This window comes from Pristiophorus japonicus, chromosome 4 (assembly GCF_044704955.1).
Source record: "Pristiophorus japonicus isolate sPriJap1 chromosome 4, sPriJap1.hap1, whole genome shotgun sequence".
Taxonomy (NCBI): domain Eukaryota; kingdom Metazoa; phylum Chordata; class Chondrichthyes; family Pristiophoridae; genus Pristiophorus; species Pristiophorus japonicus.
The window spans coordinates 284,970,887-284,990,624 of NC_091980.1; the positions used below are offsets into that span (position 1 = coordinate 284,970,887).

The window sequence follows — 19,738 nt, forward strand, 5'->3', positions numbered from 1 at the left end:
GCCATTATCACATCCTTTTATAATAGACTCTAGCATTTTCCCTACTACTGATAGGCTAACCGGTCTGTAGTTCCCTGTTTTTTCACTCCCTCTTTTAAATAGTGGGGTTACATTTGCCACCCTCCAATCTGCAGGAACTGTTCCATAATCTATAGAATTTTGGAAGATGACAACCAATGCATCTACTATTTCCATGGCTACCTCTTTTTTAGTATGGGATGCAGATCATCAGGCCCTGGGGATGTATCAGCCTTCAGTCCCATTAGTTCCTCCAGCTCTATTTTCTTACTAATAATCATTTCCTTTAATTCCTCTTGCTCACTAGACCCTTGGTTCCCGAGCATTTCTGGGAAGTTATTTGTGTCCTCTTCCGTGAAGACAGAACCGAAGTATTTAATTCTGCCATTTCCTTCTTCCCACATTATAAATTCTCCCGTTTCTGTCTGTAAAGGACCTACATTTATCTTCACTAATCTTTTTCTTTTTACGTACTTGTAGAAACTTTTGCAGTTGGTTTTTATGTTCCTTGCAAGTTTATTCTCATACACTCTTTTTCCCCTCTTAATCAATCTCTTGATCCTTTTTGCTGAATTCTAAACTGCTCCCAATCTTCAGGCTTGCTACTTCCCAGACGAATCAACAATATTGTGTGTACACTTCTAATTGCACTAAGAATACATAAATGCAAGACTGAATATTTGACCCTTTTTTTTAGCCTTTGAACTATTTACATGTCACATCAGTCGTACAGGTCAGACAGATTGTTAATTGGTTCTGGATCTTCATAATGGAACAAGTCCTTTTTTAAATTGATGAACCACAGAAACGGATTGAATCTGCCTTATTCAACCATATTTAATATTTCTTTAACCTGGCCATTTTCCAGGTTAGTAAACAGGCATGTGATCAGTCTTTCACTTGCATATTCCTTTCTAATGGTGTTTGTTTTTCCATAACGTGACCAATCCTTTCTAGAGGGTGGATACTGGACTTTCTGGATAGGCTGAACAATCAGAAATATTTCTGTGCTGCCGATTAAACCATGTAAACACAAATAATTGAATCATCTGTATTATGCATGAGTCAAATCTTTTGTGTTCTTTGGAAAAGTTTTATTTTTAAATGCCGTAACAAATTTTAATGGCAGCTTTAGCACAATTCATTTGGTGTGTGGCCCTCAACAGCTCACCAAAACTCCTTTCTCCCTCTTGTGTTTTATCTATCTTCCTTTTAAATGCATCTATACTATTCACCTCAATTACTCCTTGTGATAGTGAATTCCACATTCGGAGAATAGTTCTGATTTTCTAAAATTATGTGGCAAGACTTTTTTTGATCAGTCCAATGAGCTTAATGTTTTTCAATACATGATTTAAATGGCATCTTGCAGTGTGAATGCTTTTTTAAAAAAAAACAATTGTCTTCATTTAGTCTATGTAATAATTGTAAAGTTATTTTTACCCTGATAACTGACACTTTTTTCCCTTGTGCTATTTTCACAGATGTACAAGAAATTGATGAATCACTGGAGTCAAAGGTAATTTTTCACATTGTGACCAACCACACCATTAAGCTGCAGAGGAGCACTGTTGCTGATGTAGGACCTCATGGTGTCCCAGAACTGAAAACTTTGCAAGTGCTTTTTCCAAACTTATTTGCTCTTGTGTAGTCACCTAATAAATCCAACAGGGCATTCATGAGAAACTTCTTCAACCAAAGTGATAAGAATGTGGAATGTGCTACCACAGGAAGTAGTTGAGCTGAATAGCGTAGATGTATTTAAGGGGAAGTTAGATAAACACATGAAGGAGAAAGGAATAGAACAGGGATGAACAATTATTTGGGCTGGAGGGCCACTTAAGTTTTGGTGAGTTGCTGAGGGCTGCACATAATGAATTGTGCTAATAACCGCTACATTTAAAACTCGTGTAAGATTTCTAAATCTCAGGCACTAAATTGACAGCCAGACCGATTTTCTTTTAAAACAATTTGGAATAAGTTTATTAAACACACACACATGCACGCCTATTAGACAAACAGCAGTTGAAAATCTACTTAGTTACAACAGATACAATGATACAATAATAATTTCTAAAAAGTTATACTTCGTCCTTGCTTCTGCTGTGGAGGAGGTCCATATGCTAAGGAGAAGAGTCTTGGGTTATTATACCCCTTAAGTGTATTGTTTCTCAAAGCCCCAGGATTGGGTCTTGGTTCCAGGGCAGTTCCTATTGGCTTCGCCGCATGCATGTGTCTGACTGGAGGACCAGTGCCATTCCTTGAGTAGGTTAATGGCTTTCCATTTAACACCTTTTCTAGTTTGGTGAGTTTCAAAGCCATGCTTCCTTTGTTCCTTGGGCTCTGCCCAGCCAGGAGACATGAATTTGGGGAAGGTATCCATTTTGTATCTTCAAACTTGTCTTTTTGTATAATCTCTTGTGTAAAATCACTTTTATTTTTGCATATGGCATTTATTGTATAAAGAAACCTTAATGTATTGTTCACACTTAATGAACCATATATTAGCATGCTAAAGAAAATGATGCAGGTTTACCCAAAACTTATCTTGGCCATTGATGATATACCATAATTAAAACTGGTTACTTGACAACTGCTGTAAAATGTACATGTCCCATAGGATGTTATTAACTTTAAATGCCCACAGTGACTAGGAATGGGCAACAAATGTTTTCTTATGAGTGTTGCCTACATCCCAAGAACAAAGGGGAGGGGGTGGGGGGCAGGGAGGAGACTGTCAAGTCCAAAAGTCAGGACATAATATTTTGGTCCCTGTATTCACCCAGAGAGCACAAGTGATTTGGCATTATCACAGACTTCAGACATTAGGCACAATGTGAAACGGTAGCATAATTTACACGTTTGTGGAAGTGATCAGGAATGAAATGCAGATTCCTACACTTTTTATGTATTGGACTACGGCAACTTACAGAAAAGGGTTTTGATTGCACTTATATTTGGGCTTCTAGTTAGTCTTCTTGAACATATCACTGGTTTGCCTTGGAGATGACTCTGCAATTTGCGTCTCCCTGCTTGCTCGTGGAATCAACCCTTCATACTGATGCTGTGATGCAAGAGTCTTAGCAGTGAGGGAACTTGGGATGGGAAGAGAGAAAAGATCTTGCTTAACTTATGCCAAAATTAAATTATATTTTAATCTGTATAAATCCTCTCTCATCTGGAAGGAGAAGAGTATGCCAGCAATTCCCTGGATTCTGGGGAGGTCCCAGCAGATTGGAAAACTGCAAATGTAACGCACCTATTTTTTTTTAAAAAGGCCGACAAAAAGCAGGAAACTATATTAGCTAATATGTGGTTGGGAAAATGTTGGAGTCCATTATTAAAGAAGCAGTAGCAGGGCATTTGGAAAAGCAAAATTTGGTCAGGCAGAGTCAGCATGGATTTATGAAGGGGAAGTCATGTTTAACAAATTTGCTGGAGCTCTTTGAGGACGTAACGAACAGGGTGGATAAAGGGGAAACAGTGGATGTGGTGTATTTGGACTTCCAGAAGGCATTTGACAAAGTGCCACATAAAAGGTTACTGCACAAGATATAACTTCTCAGGGTTGGGGGTAATATATTAGCGTGGATAGAGGATTGGCTAACGAACAGAAAACAGAGTCGGGGTGAATGGTTCATTCTCTGGTTGGCAACCAGTAACTAGTGTTGTGCCGCAGGGATCAGTGCTGGGACCCCAACTATTTACAATCTATATTAAAGACTTGGAAGAAGGGACTGAGTGTAATGTAGTCAAGTTTGCTGACCATACAAAGATGGGAGGAAAAGCAATGTGTGAGGAGGACACGCACAATCTGCAAAAGGACATAGACAGGCTGTGAGTGGGCAAAAATTTGGCAGATGGAGAAAATGTTGGAAAGTGTGAGGTCATGCACTTTGGCAGAAAAAAATCAAAGAGCAAGTTATTATTTAAATGGAGAAAGATTGCAAAGTGCCGCAGTACAGCAGGACCTGGGGGTACTTGTGCATGAAACACAAAAGGATGCGTGTACAGCAAGTGATCAGGAAGGCCAATGGTATCTTGGCCTTTATTGCAAAGGAGATAGAGTATAAAAGCAGGGAAGTCTTGCTACAGCTATACAGGGTATTGGTGAGGCCACATCTGAAATACTGTGTGTAGTTTAGGTTTCCATATTTACGAAAGGATATATTTGCTTTGGAGGCAGTTCAGAGAAGGTTCACTAGGTTGATTCCGGGGATGAGGGGGTTGACTTATGAAGAAAGGTTGAGTAGATTGGGTGTCTACTCATTGGAATTCAGAAGAATGAGAGGTGATCTTATTGAAATGTATAAGATTGAGAGGTCTTGACAAGGTGGATGCAGAGAGGATGTTTCCACTGATGGGGGTGACTAGAACTAGAGAGTATAATCTTAGAATAAGGGGCTGCCCATTTAAAACTGAGATGAGGAGAAATTTCTTCTGAGGGTTGTAAATCTGTGGAATTCGCTGCCTCAGAGCTGTGGAAGCTGGGACATTGAATAAATTTAAGACAGAAATTAACAGCTTCTTAAACGATAAGGGGTTATGGGGAGTGGGTGAGAAAGTGGAGCTGAGTCCATGATCAGATCAGCCATGATCTTATTGAATGGCGGAGCAAGCTCGAGGAGCCGCATTGCCTACTCCTGTTCCTATTTCTAATTGGATCTGAGATGCCATAATTGTGACCATCTTCAAAAAAGGAGACGAGTCCGACTGCAGCAACTACAGAAGAATCTCCCTGCTGTCGGCCACTGGGAAAGTCATCACAAGAATCCTCCTCAACCGTCTTCTCCCTGTGACTGAAGAGCTGCTCCCAAAGTCACGATGTGGTTTCCGTCCACTAAGTGGTACAACGGAGATGATCTTCACCGCGCGACAGCTACAAGAGAACTGCAGGGAACAGTACCAACCCTTGTATATGGCCGCCTTTGACCTCACAAAGGCCTTTGACACTGTCAACTGTGAGGGACTATTGAGCATCCTCCTCCGTTTCGGCTGCCCCCAAAAGTTTGTCACCATCCTCGGCCTGTTCCACAACGACATGCAAGCCATGATCCTGACTGACGGATCCACCACAGACCCAATCCACGTCCGGACCGTGGTCAAGCAGGGCTGTGTCATCGCACCAACTCTCTTGTCGATCTTCCTCGCTTCAATGCTCCATCTCATTATCAACAGCTCCCCGCTGGAGTGGAACTTTAAACCCCCCCCCCCCCCCCCGTCATCAAAATCATGGACACCATGGACCATTTTTCAGACGTCTGGAGCCTACTATCAGCAAGGGCAGACATCGATGACTAGTTCCAACATCGCCTCCAGTGTGCCAGCGCAGCCTTTGGTCGCCTGAGGAAGAGAGTGTTCGAAGACCAGGACCTCCAATCTTATGGTCTACAGGGCAGTTATGATACCTGCTCTCCTATATGGCTCAGACATGGCCTATATACAGCAAACACCTTAAAGCGCTGGAGAAGTACCACCAGCGCTGCCTCTGCAAGATCCTGCAAATCCACTAGGACGATAGACGCACCACCGTATGTGTTCTCGCTTAGACCACACTCGACCGGCTCCGTTGGGCAGACCACATCGTCCGCATGCCCAACACGAGACTCCCTAAGCAAGTGCTCTACTCTGAACTCCTACACGGCAAGTGAGCCCCAGGTGGGCAGAGGAAGCGCTTGAAGGACACCCTCAAAGCCTCCTTGACAAAGTGTAAAATCCCCACTGACCCAAGACCACCCAAAGTGGAGGAAGAGCATCCGGGAGGGCGCTGAGCACCTCGCGTTTTGTTGCCGAGAGCATGCAGAAACCAAGCGCAGACATTGGATGGAGCGTGCGGCAAATCCGACTCCCCACTCACCCTTTCCTTCAACCACTGTCTGTCCCACCTGTGACAGACTGTAATTCCCATGTTGGACTGTACAGCCACCTGAGAACTTGCTTTTAGAGTGGCAGCAGTCTTCCTTGATTTTGATGGACTGCCTATGATAAACCCTGCAATGATTAATCCATAAAAGATGCATGATACAGACAAATGATTTACTAAGAAAACCACATTATCAAGCCCAGCATCATGGGTACAAATAACACTGAGTCAACTTTCAAGTCAGTGTATCCTGATACACCCCATCGTTTAATTGTTTCACTATTGATGCAATTGCAAATATCATCATCCTCTCAACCCACTCAATTGAGTTTTATATAACAACTCAGTGCATTATTGACCACTCTGGTAAATAATACTCATCATCATAGGCAGTCCCTCAGAATCGAGGAAGACCTGCTTCCACTCCTGAAGTGAGTACTGAACAATCCAATATGAGAGCCACAGACTCTGTCACAGGTGGGACAGATATTTGTCGAGGGAAGGGGTGTGTGGGACTGGTTTACCGCACGCTCCTTCCGCTGCCTGCGCTTGACCTCTCCATGCTATCGGCGTTGAGATTCGAAGTGCATCCGGGAGGGCATTGAGCACTTTCTCCACCTAGGGTGGTCTTCGGCCAAGGACTCCCAGGTGTCACTGGTGATGTCGCACTTTATCAGGGAGGCTTTGAGGGTGTCCTTGTAACGTTCCCGCTGCCCACCTTTGCCGTGAAGGAGCTCCGCATAGAGCATTTGCTTAGCGAGTCTTGTGTCTGGCATTCGAACTATGTGGCCTGCCCAGCGAAGCTGATCGAGTGTGGTCAGTGCTTCAATGCTGGGAATGTTAGCTTGGACGAAGACACTGATATTACTGTGCCTGTCCTCCCAGGGGATTTGCAGGATCTTGCGGAGACATCGTTGGTGGTATATTTCCAGCGACTTGAGGTGTCTTCTGTGCATCTCAACTGTAGTTTAACTCTCTCTGCTTAAGTCAGGGACGGTGTGCAAACCAATACAGGTAATAATGTCCAGCCAAATGTGCAAAATGTTGCCATGTTTGTCCATGATTCTAGAACTAGAACAGCAACTCTACTTGCCTTGTAAATCCAGAAACTCCTAAATCTTGGAATTTTGTTGAAAAAAATGCCAATTTGCACATGCGTGGAAAATGTACGTGATTTACGCATGTGCAAATCAGCATTTTTTTTTAAAATCGCAAGATTTGTGACCCCAGTTTGAGAACCACTGCGGGCTGAATAGAATCCATTGGCGGGCCATATTTTGCTTGGTTCTGGAATAGAAGGATATGCTGATTAAGACTAGTGGGAGGAGGCTCGTGTGGAGCATAAATACCGGCATAGACAAATTGGGCCGAGGGCGTGTGATATATTTCAACTCTCTTTATTTTCTTGCATTAGTTTAATCTTTAATGTGTGCTCTTTGAAAGTGGTGTTTTTTATCACTTGCTGTGCAGTAAAGTTCAATGTTCTTTCCCTGGTATCCTCTGTTAAAGCCTGCCGATGTTATAATCTTTAGCTGTTAATGTGGTTCCTCCTCTCTGGAGAGAACGCTCCCGTTCCTAGCCTTTATTTAAAAAAAACACAAAAAATGTTTGAGATGGAGACCCTGTGATGACAATTGATTTGAATTCTACTTTTTTTTTGCATGTTCCTTTTTTTTTTTAGACAGAGCAACAAAATGAAGATCGTCCAACTGGAGCCCGTGTAGTTGCTGGGCAGATCATAGATTCCACAGGTGATCTCCAGGAAGGTAAAGATGAAGAATACCAGCATTCTACTTCTGATGAAGAAAGTCTCACTACTGACTATATAGAAGATGTTAAAAAAAGTAAGACTAAAAATCCTCTATTTGACCAGCCTTCAAGTGACCCACCAAAACCAACTTTTAATAGATCCTTTAGAACTCTAGGTGGGTCCCCAGTGGCCAAATGCATTATTTGGTGTAGAGCGAAACCAAGCAGAGCAGCAGCAGGTGCTAGGTTTGCTGATATCAACCAAAACACAAGTTGGTGCTACAATTGGCTTTGGGGCTAAGGGAAGCTAGTACTGTTCCTGTTAGCTATTCATTGACCTACTGGAAAGTGTACTTGTGTGAATATCTGATGATGTTTGGCTATGATGCCGCCTTTGTTGAATAGTCTAGGTTAACACATGAGAACTGTTGGCACTGATACCCTGCGAGAGTCAACGCTTAAGCAATTTGGCAAAAAATAAGTAGTGCATTGTTTCAATACTGTATTGCTGAATTGAGTATAACCACAATGGCCAAGACTTTAAAAAAAAATTGAGTGCACTGTTACAAGAAGTTAAGTACATTGGTGCTGCTTTTTGGAACAAGACTATCTTGAATTTTAAAGTGGGAAACCCATCAGAGGTGCTTGAAGTATATTGCTCATAGTTGTGATACTGTAATTACTTAATAACTGTTACTATTAGCTGATTGATATGAAGTCCGACAGTCTAAAGTCAATTAATTTGTGCAGACAGAACAGTTTACTAAATGTGTTCCATTTCTCTTTCTTCCCCCCCGCCCCCCAAAAAAAAAACAAAAGCTTCTTACTAAATTGTGTTTTGAGGGAAAGGACGAGCACATTTCCATATTTTGACTCTTTACCTGGAATCTTTGGTTTCATAAGGGACGTGGGAATATTGTAGCCTTTATCTCTAAAGTGAGATCATCCACTTTGGATCTCGACCTTAATCTGCAATGTTGGGTGAATAACTTAAGAATCAAGGGAAGGATTGACTCCATGCCAGAGGAATCTGTATTGATCATAATAGGAGTGTGTAATAGTTTGTGTTTTTGACTGTAAATTACTATTGAATAGATTATTAATTTTTTTTTTTTTTACATATCCATTTCCTACCAGAATTCAATTTTCAGGTTCAGCGGAGTTTGAAATGTGGAATACTGTGCAAAGTATTAAATTTGTTGAAAGTTGGTAAATTACAAAGTGGGGTTGTGGTGTACAGTCGATTAATTAATCCATCTGTGATTATAACAATAATACCAAGTACAGTACTGTATGGGTTTACTTCTAGTTGCTTGGTATATTAGTCTTGAAAAATTAGGGATTTTTTTCTCCCTGTATTGTATTGTAGTTGTATTGGTTACTTGCCAAAGTGAAACATGCTGCTGATGGTTGCAGCTTGTTTTTGACTCCATCTGAAACACTTGTGTCTAAAAATAGTTGATCATATCAGTCATAAGCTGCAATGAGACTAGGTCAGCGTTGGCTTAAGCAGGTGTTTTTCCCCCACCACCTTCCCACATGATTAATAGTGTGCCACGTATGCAAAGAAAAAGTTTCTATAGTGTAGAACAAAGATTGGAAAGGAAGGGCAGAAAATACGTTCTTCAAACATTTAATTCTAATCATTTGATTGGTTAGACGTAATATTTTAAGTTCAATTTAGGATAATTTGTTAGATGTTTATCCAATATGGGAACGTGTGAGCAGCCAGCCAAGTGCAGACATTTTATTTGTGAAACCTTCTGATTTCAGGTGTTATATTTGACCAGCAAAATATAATTTTTATTGGATGTCATTTTTAACAATATAGGATCATTTTTTTTTGGTATTGACCTAATCCAGATAACAGCCTTTTTGAATAAACGTTTTGGGCCACCTGTATTTAGCTGAATAAAGATTGCCTTTGTTCTGATTTTTATCCATTTTTGAAGCAAGCAGCGATTTGAAAAGATGGCGCTTTAATTGACAAACAAATGATTTAGGTTTTCTAAATTTGTGTATGGAATTGTACAGTTTGCAACTTTTTGAAACAAGATGGATATTAAAAAAGCAAATGAGCTTTACTTTGAGTTCTACATGTTTTATTTCAACAATATCATGTTCACTTCTGGAATTATGGTAGATTCTTTATTTGTATTGTTCAATCACTTTTTCTCCCTCAATTATGTTTAATGTTTTTGATAACCCAACACACCAGAGACAAAAACTTGCATGCCTTAAGCAGTAATTCAACTTGCCATAAAATCTCTAAAAATATTTGAGAACTTGTTGGTTCCAAATGCAGGCAACTCTTGATTATCCATACAACGGATCCAACGGGAAACCGTTGTAACGGGATTTAAAATTCTGTTGCTAACAAGTGAAAAGGCAGCTCCAAATAATTTGGAAAAATCGCCTTCCAAACACTGCTCATTTGTATTTAGAAACATAGAAAATAGGTGCAGGAGTAGGCCATTCGGCCCTTCTAGCCTGCACCGCCATTCAATGAGTTCATGGCTGAACATGCAACTTCAGTACCCCATTCCTGCTTTCTCGCCATACCCCTTGATTCCCCCTAGTAGTAAGGACTTCATCTAACTCCTTTTTGAATATATTTAGTGAATTGGCCTCAACAACTTTCTGTGGTAGAGAATTCCACAGGTTCACCACTCTCTGGGTGAAGAAATTCCTCCTCATCTCGGTCCTAAATGGCTTCCCCCTTATCCTTAGACTGTGTCCCCTGGTTCTGGACTTCCCCAACATTGGGAACATTCTTCCTGCATCTAACCTGTCTAACCCCGTCAGAATTTTAAACGTTTCTATGAGGTCCCCTCTCATTCTTCTGAACTCCAGTGAATACAAGCCCAGTTGATCCAGTCTTTCTTGATAGGTCAGTCCCGCCATCCCGGGAATCAGTCTGGTGAACCTTCGCTGCACTCCCTCAATAGCAAGAATGTCCTTCCTCAGGTTAGGAGACCAAAACTGTACACAATACTCCAGGTGTGGCCTCACCAAGGCCCTGTACAATTGTAGCAACACCTCCCTGCCCTTGTACTCAAATCCTCTCGCTATGAAGGCCAACATGCCATTTGCTTTCTTAACCGCCTGCTGTACCTGCATGCCAACCTTCAATGACTGATGTACCATGACACCCAGGTCTCTTTGCACCTGCCCTTTTCCTAATCTGTCACCATTCAGATAATAGTCTGTCTCTCTGTTTTTACCACCAAAGTGGATAACCTCACATTTATCCACATTATACTTCATCTGCCATGCATTTGCCCACTCACCTAACCTATCCAAGTCGCTCTGCAGCCTCATAGAATCCTCCTTGCAGCTCACACTGCCACCCAACTTAGTGTCATCCGCAAATTTGGAGATACTACATTTAATCCCCTCGTCTAAATCATTAATGTACAGTGTAAACAGCTGGGGCCCCAGCACAGAACCTTGCGGTACCCCACTAGTCACTGCCTGCCATTCTGAAAAGTCCCCATTTACTCCTACTCTTTGCTTCCTGTCTGACAACCAGTTCTCAATCCATGTCAGCACACTACCCCCAATCCCATGTGCTTTAACTTTGCACATTAATCTCTTGTGTGGGACCTTGTCGAAAGCCTTCTGAAAGTCCAAATATACCACATCAACTGGTTCTCCCTTGTCCACTCTACTGGAAACATCCTCAAAAAATTCCAGAAGATTTGTCAAGCATGATTTCCCTTTCACAAATCCATGCTGACTTGGACCTATCATATTACCTCTTTCCAAATGCACTGCGATGACATCCTTAATAATTGATTCCATCATTTTACCCACTATCGATGTCAGGCTGACCGCTCTGTAATTCCCTGTTTTCTCTCCCTCCTTTTTTAAAAAGTGGGGTTACATTGGCTACCCTCCACTCCATAGGAACTGATCCAGAGTCAATGGAATGTTGGAAAATGACTGTCAATGCATCCACTATTTCCAAGGCCACCTCCTTAAGTACTCTGGGATGCAGTCCATCAGGCCCTGGGTCTCTCTCTCTCGCTCTCGCTCACGTGCGCTTTCACACACCGTAAAAATCACCCTCTTCTGCTCTTGCTTTTCTGGAGTGTGTGTGCGCGCTGCTACAGCCGCTGACTTTGGGAATCGGGGCAGTGCTGGCACCGGGTTCCAGGCACAGAACCTGTACATGCATGCTGGTAATGTCCATCTTTTGTTACTGTTTGTAGCTGATTGTATTGATTCATTAAAGTTTTAACTTTAAAATGTAGACTCGCCTTAATGGAAAAATCCTGGAATAGCCCAATCCCCGAGGGACCCGGATAATCAAGAGTTGTCTGTAGTAGTGTTTGCAATCTGTCATGTATAGTAAAATATTCAGTTGCATTCATTGCCTTCGACAAGGCATGTCACTATTTTGAAGAATAGAGAAGCTATACTGGCCAATATTTATCCTTCAATGAACAGATAATCTGTTTTACTGATGTTGATTATCAAATTGTGTGAGCTTGCTGTGCACAAATTGGCTGCAGCGTTTCCTACATTACAACAGTGACTACACCTTCAAAAAGTACTTCATTGGCTGTAAAGTGCTTTGGGACATCAGGTGGTCATGAAAGGCACTATATAAAGTCAGGTCTTTTACAAGATTTTATTTTTTTGATTTTAAAATAAAATAAGTATTTAATTCATTTCAGATCCAACAGCAATTGGTGGCACTGCTGATGGTGAGCCCTGTGTATTTCCCTTCCTGTTTTTGGACCAGGAGTACTTGAGCTGTACTACTGATGGACGAGATGATGACCGATTCTGGTGTGCAACAACCTACAACTACAATCGGGACCACAAGTGGGGATTTTGTGAAAGTGAGTACTTTTTAACCTAGTTCAATTTACACATCTGGGCCTTTGTTCACAAGGAAGTTGAACTGTGTTATACACTAAAAGCTTGAATGTTAAGTCCGAGACTATTTTAAATAATTTTTGTAAAATTCTGAAGTGCAGTGCTGCGGTCTAGAGGAATAGTTCACTTCCTCTCTGTAGTAGCAAATCCATCAGTTATTTATACGGTGCAAAACTTGAGATCATAATTTATAACAGAAACTATTGATATTGGACCGCAACTGAATTGCGAAGGCAAAATGAATTTTGTGAAAAAATAATTACATTCTTGGCATAGCTCAATAATTGTGGTTTGGAGTCACTTTTGTTGCTTGCCTTAATTAAGGGGCTGGAGCATGGCGACATTTGGAAAAAGCATTTTGTGTTGAGGTTATGTAAAGCCTGTATATTTAGTGCTTTCTGGGTTTTTTTAATCCCCACTCCTCATCAACTTAAATGTTTTAGAAAAATCTTGGTCAGCATATTTGTGCCTCCCCTGCAGCTAAACTACTTTACCTTTTTGATGACTGTCACAATATAAAATAACATACTCTGGATATGTGGCTTACAAAATACTCTGAATGTTGTTCCATTTGAATTACTGTAATAGTATTCACAATGCCAACTCTTCCATGGAAACAATTGGCCTGTTTTTCCAGGAAGCACTGCTCGTCACCTCCTCATACAAGTGATTCTGTTTTAGCAATACAAATTCCCTGTATTGACACAAGGTGATCCACTAAAATGTACAATGACCATGCAGTGCACAAGTTTTTAAACCTGTGAAAATGCAAGAAATTGTTGGCTTTTACATTCTATACATTGTACCTCCTGATTTATCACCCCCCCCCCCCCCCCATATCTTTCATTATCTGACCGAGGGGAAGCCGTTACATTCTGTGAAATAGATTTGCATAGTTTTGGCTTTTACATAAGATCTGAAATCTAGTCAACTATAGACCAGAGCACAACTACAGGAAACTCTCGTTTATCCGGATGCGGATTTAACGGAAAACCCGCCGTAACGGAATTTAAAATATTGCGTTGCTACTTCTCACCGGCTGGTGGCCCTGCCCGTAACACTTCGACATATATCATATCCAGATCCTTCTGTTGCAAGATCGCTAACAATTGCACAACGTGACACTCGCCATAAGCAAGGACTCAGAAAATCTACCGTAAAAATCTAAATACACAAATTCACCCTCCTCTGCCCTTACTTTGCTGGTGTGTGTGTGCACGCACTGCTGCAGCCGCTGTCTCTCGTGCACGCCGCTGACGTTGGGAACGGGAGCAGTGCCAGCACCAGGTTCCAGGCACAGAATGCAGCCCGGAGAGCGCGCTCCGGAACCCCGGAGCTCGACAATCTCCTCCTCAAGGCCACCTGCAGCCACTCCCAGTGCAGCATTCGTCCCTCCGTGATTACAGTCCGGGGGAAGTACATGCATGCTGGCAACTCAACCTTTTCTTCTGCAGAAACTATTGTTGCGCATGAACCGTTTGCCTCTCACGTTCTCACATTGAAACCACTCAGAACTCTTCTTGCAATTAGTTACTTCAGATGCAGCGACTATTAAGCAGGCGATCACTAGCATACCTGTGGGAATTTTGATTTCCAATGAGTTGTTAAATATATATACAAATATTAACTTTTTAAAATGTAAACTTGCCCTGTCGGAAAATTTGTTTACCCGGAATTGCCGAATCCCCGAATGATCCGGATAAACGAGAGTTTCCTGTATTTAAATAATCAATTCCTCAAAGTAAGGATTATATAACTGGAAACAAGCAGGGTGAATGGTAGAGGGTGCGGAATTCCTAAAATGCATTCAGAAGAACTACTTTAGCCAGTATGTAACAAGCCCAACAAGAGAGGTGATGATTTTGGGGAATGAAGAGGAGCAGGTGGAAAGGGTATCGGTGGGAGAGCATTTTGGTGCTAGTGATCATAATTCAGTAAGATTTAGTGTAGTTATGGAAAAGGACAATGGTGGACCAGGAATAAAAGTTCTCAATTGGGGTAAAGCCAATTTTGCTGAGATGAGATTCGGCCAAAGTGGACTGGAAACAACTACTTGATCATAAATAAGTGTTTGAGCAGTGGGAGGCATTCAAGGAGGAGATCCTGAGGGTACAGAGCAAGTCGGTTCCCTTGTATTTTAAAAAAAAAGAGGTTGGGGCAAACTAATCTAGAGCCCCCTGGATGTCAAGGGACATATGAAAAAAAGGGAGACTTATGACATACTGAGAACTCAATACTGAAGAAAATCTAGAAGTATAAGAAGTTCAGGGGTGCAATTTTATTTTTTTTAAAAAGAGCTTGAAAGAATGATGGCAAGTAAAATCAGGGAAAATCTAAACATATTTTATAAATACATAATAGGATAACTAGAGAGAGACTGGGGCATGGGGCCTACTGGAGACCATAAAGGAAATCTGTGTGTGGAAGCAGAAGATGTGGGTATGATTCTTAATGAATATTTTGCATCAGTTTTCACAAGAGAGGGGCGATGTAAACTTTGCAATCGAGGAGGAGTGTGAAATATTAGACGAGATAAACCTAGAGAGAGAGAGGAAGGGGCTTAGCAGCTTTGAAAGTGGATAAATCCCCAGGCATGGATGAAATAAATATATCCCAGGCTGTTTGAGAAGCAAAAGAGGAAATAGAGGCTCTGACCATAATTTTCCAGTCCTCTCTGGCTACAGGTGGAGTGCCGGAAGACTGTTAATGTTGTACCTTTGTTTAAAAAGGGATAGACCGAGTAATTACAGACTAGTCAGCCTAACCGCAGTGGTGGGAAAACTATTGGGACGGATAAACTTTCATTTGGAAAGACGTGGATTAATCAAGGACAGTCAGCATGGATTTGTTGAGGGAAGGTCGTGTCTGAATAACTTGATTTGCATTTTTCGAGGATATAACCAGGAGGGTCGATGAGGGCAGTGCGCTTGATGTAGCGTATCTCAATTTTATTAAAGCTTTTGATAAGGTCCCACAGAGCAGACTGGTCACGGAAGTAAAAGCCCATGGGCTCCAAGGCAAAGTGGCATGTTGGATCTAAAATTGGCTCAGAGGCAGGAAGCAAAGGGTAATGGTTGATGGGTGTTTTTGTGACTGGAAGGCTGGGGTTCTGCAGGGCTCAGTGCTGGGTCCCTTGCTTTTTGTGGTATATATCAAATGATTTGGACTTGAATGTTGAGGGTATGATTAAGAAGTTTGCAAATGACACTAAAATAGGCTGTGTGGTTGATAATGAAGAAAGCAGCTGTGGACTACAGGAAGATATCAATGTACTAGTCAGGTGGGCAGAACAGTGGCAAATAGAATTCAATCTAGATAAGTGTGAGGTAATGCATTTGGGGAGGTCTAACCAGGCAAGGGAAATCACATTAAATGGTACGACACTGAAAAGTGTAAAGTAACAAAGGGACCTTGGAGTCCACAGATCCCTGAAGGTAGCGGGCCAGATGGATAAAGTGGTTAAGAAGTCATATGGAATATTTGCCTTTATTAGTCGAGGCAGGGAATACAAGAGTAAGGAGGTTATGTTTAAACCGTATAAAACACTAGTTAGGCTGCAGCTGACGTACTATGTGCAGTTCTGGTCACCACATTGCAGGAAAGATGTGATTGCCCTGGAAAGAGTGCAGAGGAGATTTACAAGAATGTTGGCTGGACTGGAGAATTTTGGCTATGAGGAAAGATTGGAGATGCTGGGTCTGTTTTCTTTGGAACAGAGGTGGCTGAGGGGAGACCTGATTGAGGTGTATAAAGTTATGAGGGATCTGGATAAAGTGGATAGGAAGGGCCTGTTTCCCTTGGCAGAGGGGTCAACAACCAGGGTGCCATAGATTTAAAAGTAATTGGGGGGGGGGGGGGAGGTTTAGAAGAGATATGAGGGGAAATGTCTTCACCAAGAGGGTAATGGGGTCTGGAACTCACTGCCTGAAAGGGTGGTAGAGGCAGAAATCCTCACCACATTTAAATAAATACTTGGATATGCACTTAAAGTGTCATAACCTACAGGGCTAGGGACCAAGAGCTGGAAAGTGGTATTAGGCTGGATAGCTCTTGGTCAGTCGGCGTGGACACGATGGGCTGAAATTATCTCCTTCTGTGCTGTGAATTTCTATGATTCTGTGATTCGTTCATGGGATCTGGGTGTCACTGGCAAGACCAGCATTAACTGCCCATCCTAATTGCCCTTAAGAAAGTGGTAAGGAGCCGCCACCTTGAACTGCTGCAGTTCTGTTGGGGAGGGAGTTTCAGGATTTTGACCCAGCGATGATGAAGGAATGGCTACTTCCAAGTCATGATGGTGTGTGACTTGGAGGCTACTGGAGGTAGTGGTGTTCCCAGGCACCTGCTACCCTTGTCTTTCGAGGTGATAGAGGTCGTGGGTTTGGGAGATGCTGCTGAAGAAGCCTTGGCGGCTTGCTGCAATGCATCTTGTAGATGGTACATACTGCATCCACGGTATGCCGGTGGTGGAGGTAGTGACTGTTTGTTTGTTTAAGGTGGTGGATGGAGTGCCAATCAAGTGGGCTGCTTTGTCCTGGATGGTGTTGCGCTTCTTGAGTGTCGTTGGAGCTGCATTCTTGCATCACACTCCTGACTTGTGCCTTGTAGATGGTGGAAATGCTTTAGGGAAGTCAGGAGGTGAGACACTCAGTGCAGAATATCCAGCCTCTGATCTGCTCTTGTTGCCACAGTATTTATGTGGCTGGTCCAGTTACATTTCTGGTCAGTGGTGTACTCCAGAGTGTTTATGGATGATTTGGCAATGGTAATGTATGTATTTTAAATGGTGGTGGTTAGACTCTTGTTGGAGATGGTCACTGCCTGGCACTTGGGTGACGTGCATGGGCTCATACCTGGCAAGTAACAAGCCTGAATGTCATCCAGGTCTTACTGCATGAGGGCATGGACTGCTTTGTTATCTGAGGAGTTGTGAATGGCACTGAACACTCTGCAATCGTCAGCAAACATCCCCACTTCTGACCTTGTGATGGAGGGAAGGTCATTGATGAAGCAGCTGAAGATAGTTGGGCCTAGAACACCTCCATGAAGAACACCTGCAGCGATGTTCTGGGACTGTGATGATTGACCTCCAACCATCACAACTATCTTCCTTTGTTCTAGGTATGACCCCAGCTAGTGGAGAGTTTTCCCGCTGATTCTCATTGATTTCAGTTTTGCTAGGGATCCTTGATGCCACACTTGGTCAAATGCTGCCTTGATGTCAAGGGCAGTCACCCTCTCCTCTCCTGGAATTCAGCTCTTTTGTCCATGATTGGACTAAGGCTGTTATGAAATCTGGAGCCGAGTGGTCCTGGCAGAACCCAAACTGGGCATCGATGAGCTGGTTATTGATGAGCAAGTGCAGCTTGGTAGCACTATCGATGATCCCTTCTATCACTTTGATGATTGAAAGTAGACCGATGGGGCAATAATTAGCCAGATTGGATTTGACCTTTTTGTGGACAGGACAGGCAGTTTTCTACATTGTCAAATTGATGTCAGTGTGGTAGCTGTACTGGAACAGATTGGCTAGAGGCGCAGCTAGTAGTGGAGCACAAGTCTTCAGCACGACAGCCAGGCTGGTATCTGGACCCATAGCCTTTGCTGTATCCATTGCACTCAGCCTTTTCTTGATACCACTAGAGTGAATCAAACTGGCTGAAGACTGGCTCCTGTGATGGAGTCTTCGGGAGGAGGCCGATATGGATCATCCACTCTGCATTCTAGCTGAAGATGCTTGCAAGCGCTTCATCCTTGTCTTTTGCACTCGTGCTGGGCTCCACCATCATTGAGGATGGAGATATTCATGAAGCCGCCTCCTCCCGTTGGTTGTTTAATGGTCCACCACTATTCTCCACTGGATGTGGCAGGATTTCCAGCTTTGATCTGATCCGTTGATTGTGGGATTGCTTAGCCCTGTCTATAGCATGCTGCTTCCACTTTTTAGCATGCATGTAGTCCTGTGTTGCAGCTTCCCCAGGTTAGCACCTCATTTTTAGGATTGCCTGGTGCTGCTCTTGGCATGCTCTTCTACATTCTTCATTGAACCAGGGTTGGTCCTGTGGTTTGATGGTAGTGGTAGTGAGGAATATGCCAATCATGAGGTTACATATTGTGATGGAATACAATTCTACTGCTGCTGCTGATGGCCCACAGCGCATCATGGATGCCCAATTTTGAGCTGCTAGATCTGTTCTGAATTTATCCCATTTAGCTCAGTCCTGCCACACAATACGATGGAGGGTGTCCTCAGTGTGAAGACGGGACTTCGTCTCCACAGTGGTCACTGCTATCCATGCCCTCATGGACAGATGCATCTGCGGCAGATAGATTGCTGAGGAGGAGGTCAAGTGGGTTTTTCCCCATGTGTTGGTTCTCTTGCCATCTGTCGTAGGTCCGGTCTGGCAGCTATGTCCTTCAGGGCTCAGTCAGTGGTGGTGCTACCGAGCCACCCAGAGTACATTCTGTGCCCTTGCTACCCTCAGTGCTTCTTCCAAGTGGTTTTCAACATGGAGTACTGACTCATCAACTGAGGGAGGGCGGTAGATGGTAATCAACGGGAGATTTCCGTGCCCATTCTTGACCTGAAGCCATGAGACTTCATGGGGTTCTGAGTCGCTGTTGAGGATTCCCAGGGCCACTCCCTCCCTATGAAAGTGAATTGAGTTGTCAGAGGACTTTTTTTGAGTTATCTTATTACAATGGTGGTTTAAAAGCTTTCAATGTGATATCTTGGCTGGGTGTGTTTAAATAGTTATTTATTGCATATTTAGAGTATAGCCACATACTTTTACATACAAGTGTTTTAAAAAGCTTTGTAGCCTTGACATCAATTAGAAATTAATCTATCCCTCTGGTTGTCTGAAGAACTGCGTACAGTTTTGGTCTCCTTATTTAAGTAGGGATAGTTACATTGGAGGCAGTTCAAAGAAGGTTCACGAGGTTGATTTCTGGGATGAAGGGGTTGTCTTATGATGAAAGGTTGAGCAGATTGGGCCTGTATGTATTGGAGTTTAGAAGACGGCGATGATATTGAAACATGTAAGATTCTGAGGGGCTTGACAGGGTTGATGCAGAGAGAATGTTTCCCCTCGGGGAATCTAGAACTAGGGGCCATAGTTTCAGAATAAGGGGCCCACCCATTTTAAGGTGGAAATGAGGAGCAATTTCTTTTCTCGGAGCGTTGTGAATGTTTCGTATTCTCTACCCCAGAGAGCTGTG

General features: G+C 42.7%; 1 protein-coding gene across 3 annotated transcripts in view; it reads left to right on the forward strand.

The window, feature by feature from the left end:
- The window catches only part of sel1l (SEL1L adaptor subunit of SYVN1 ubiquitin ligase), a 52,507-nt gene that overhangs the window by 7,714 nt on the left and 25,055 nt on the right, over window positions 1-19,738 (forward strand). For 2 of the 3 annotated variants that reach the window (XM_070879551.1, XM_070879553.1), the window contains exons 2-4: window positions 1,503-1,537; window positions 7,563-7,725; window positions 12,313-12,480. In XM_070879551.1, the coding sequence (XP_070735652.1) occupies window positions 1,503-1,537; window positions 7,563-7,725; window positions 12,313-12,480 (366 nt within the window). The remainder of the gene's footprint in view (window positions 1-1,502; window positions 1,538-7,562; window positions 7,726-12,312; window positions 12,481-19,738) is intronic. The other variant, XM_070879554.1, reaches the window with a different exon arrangement.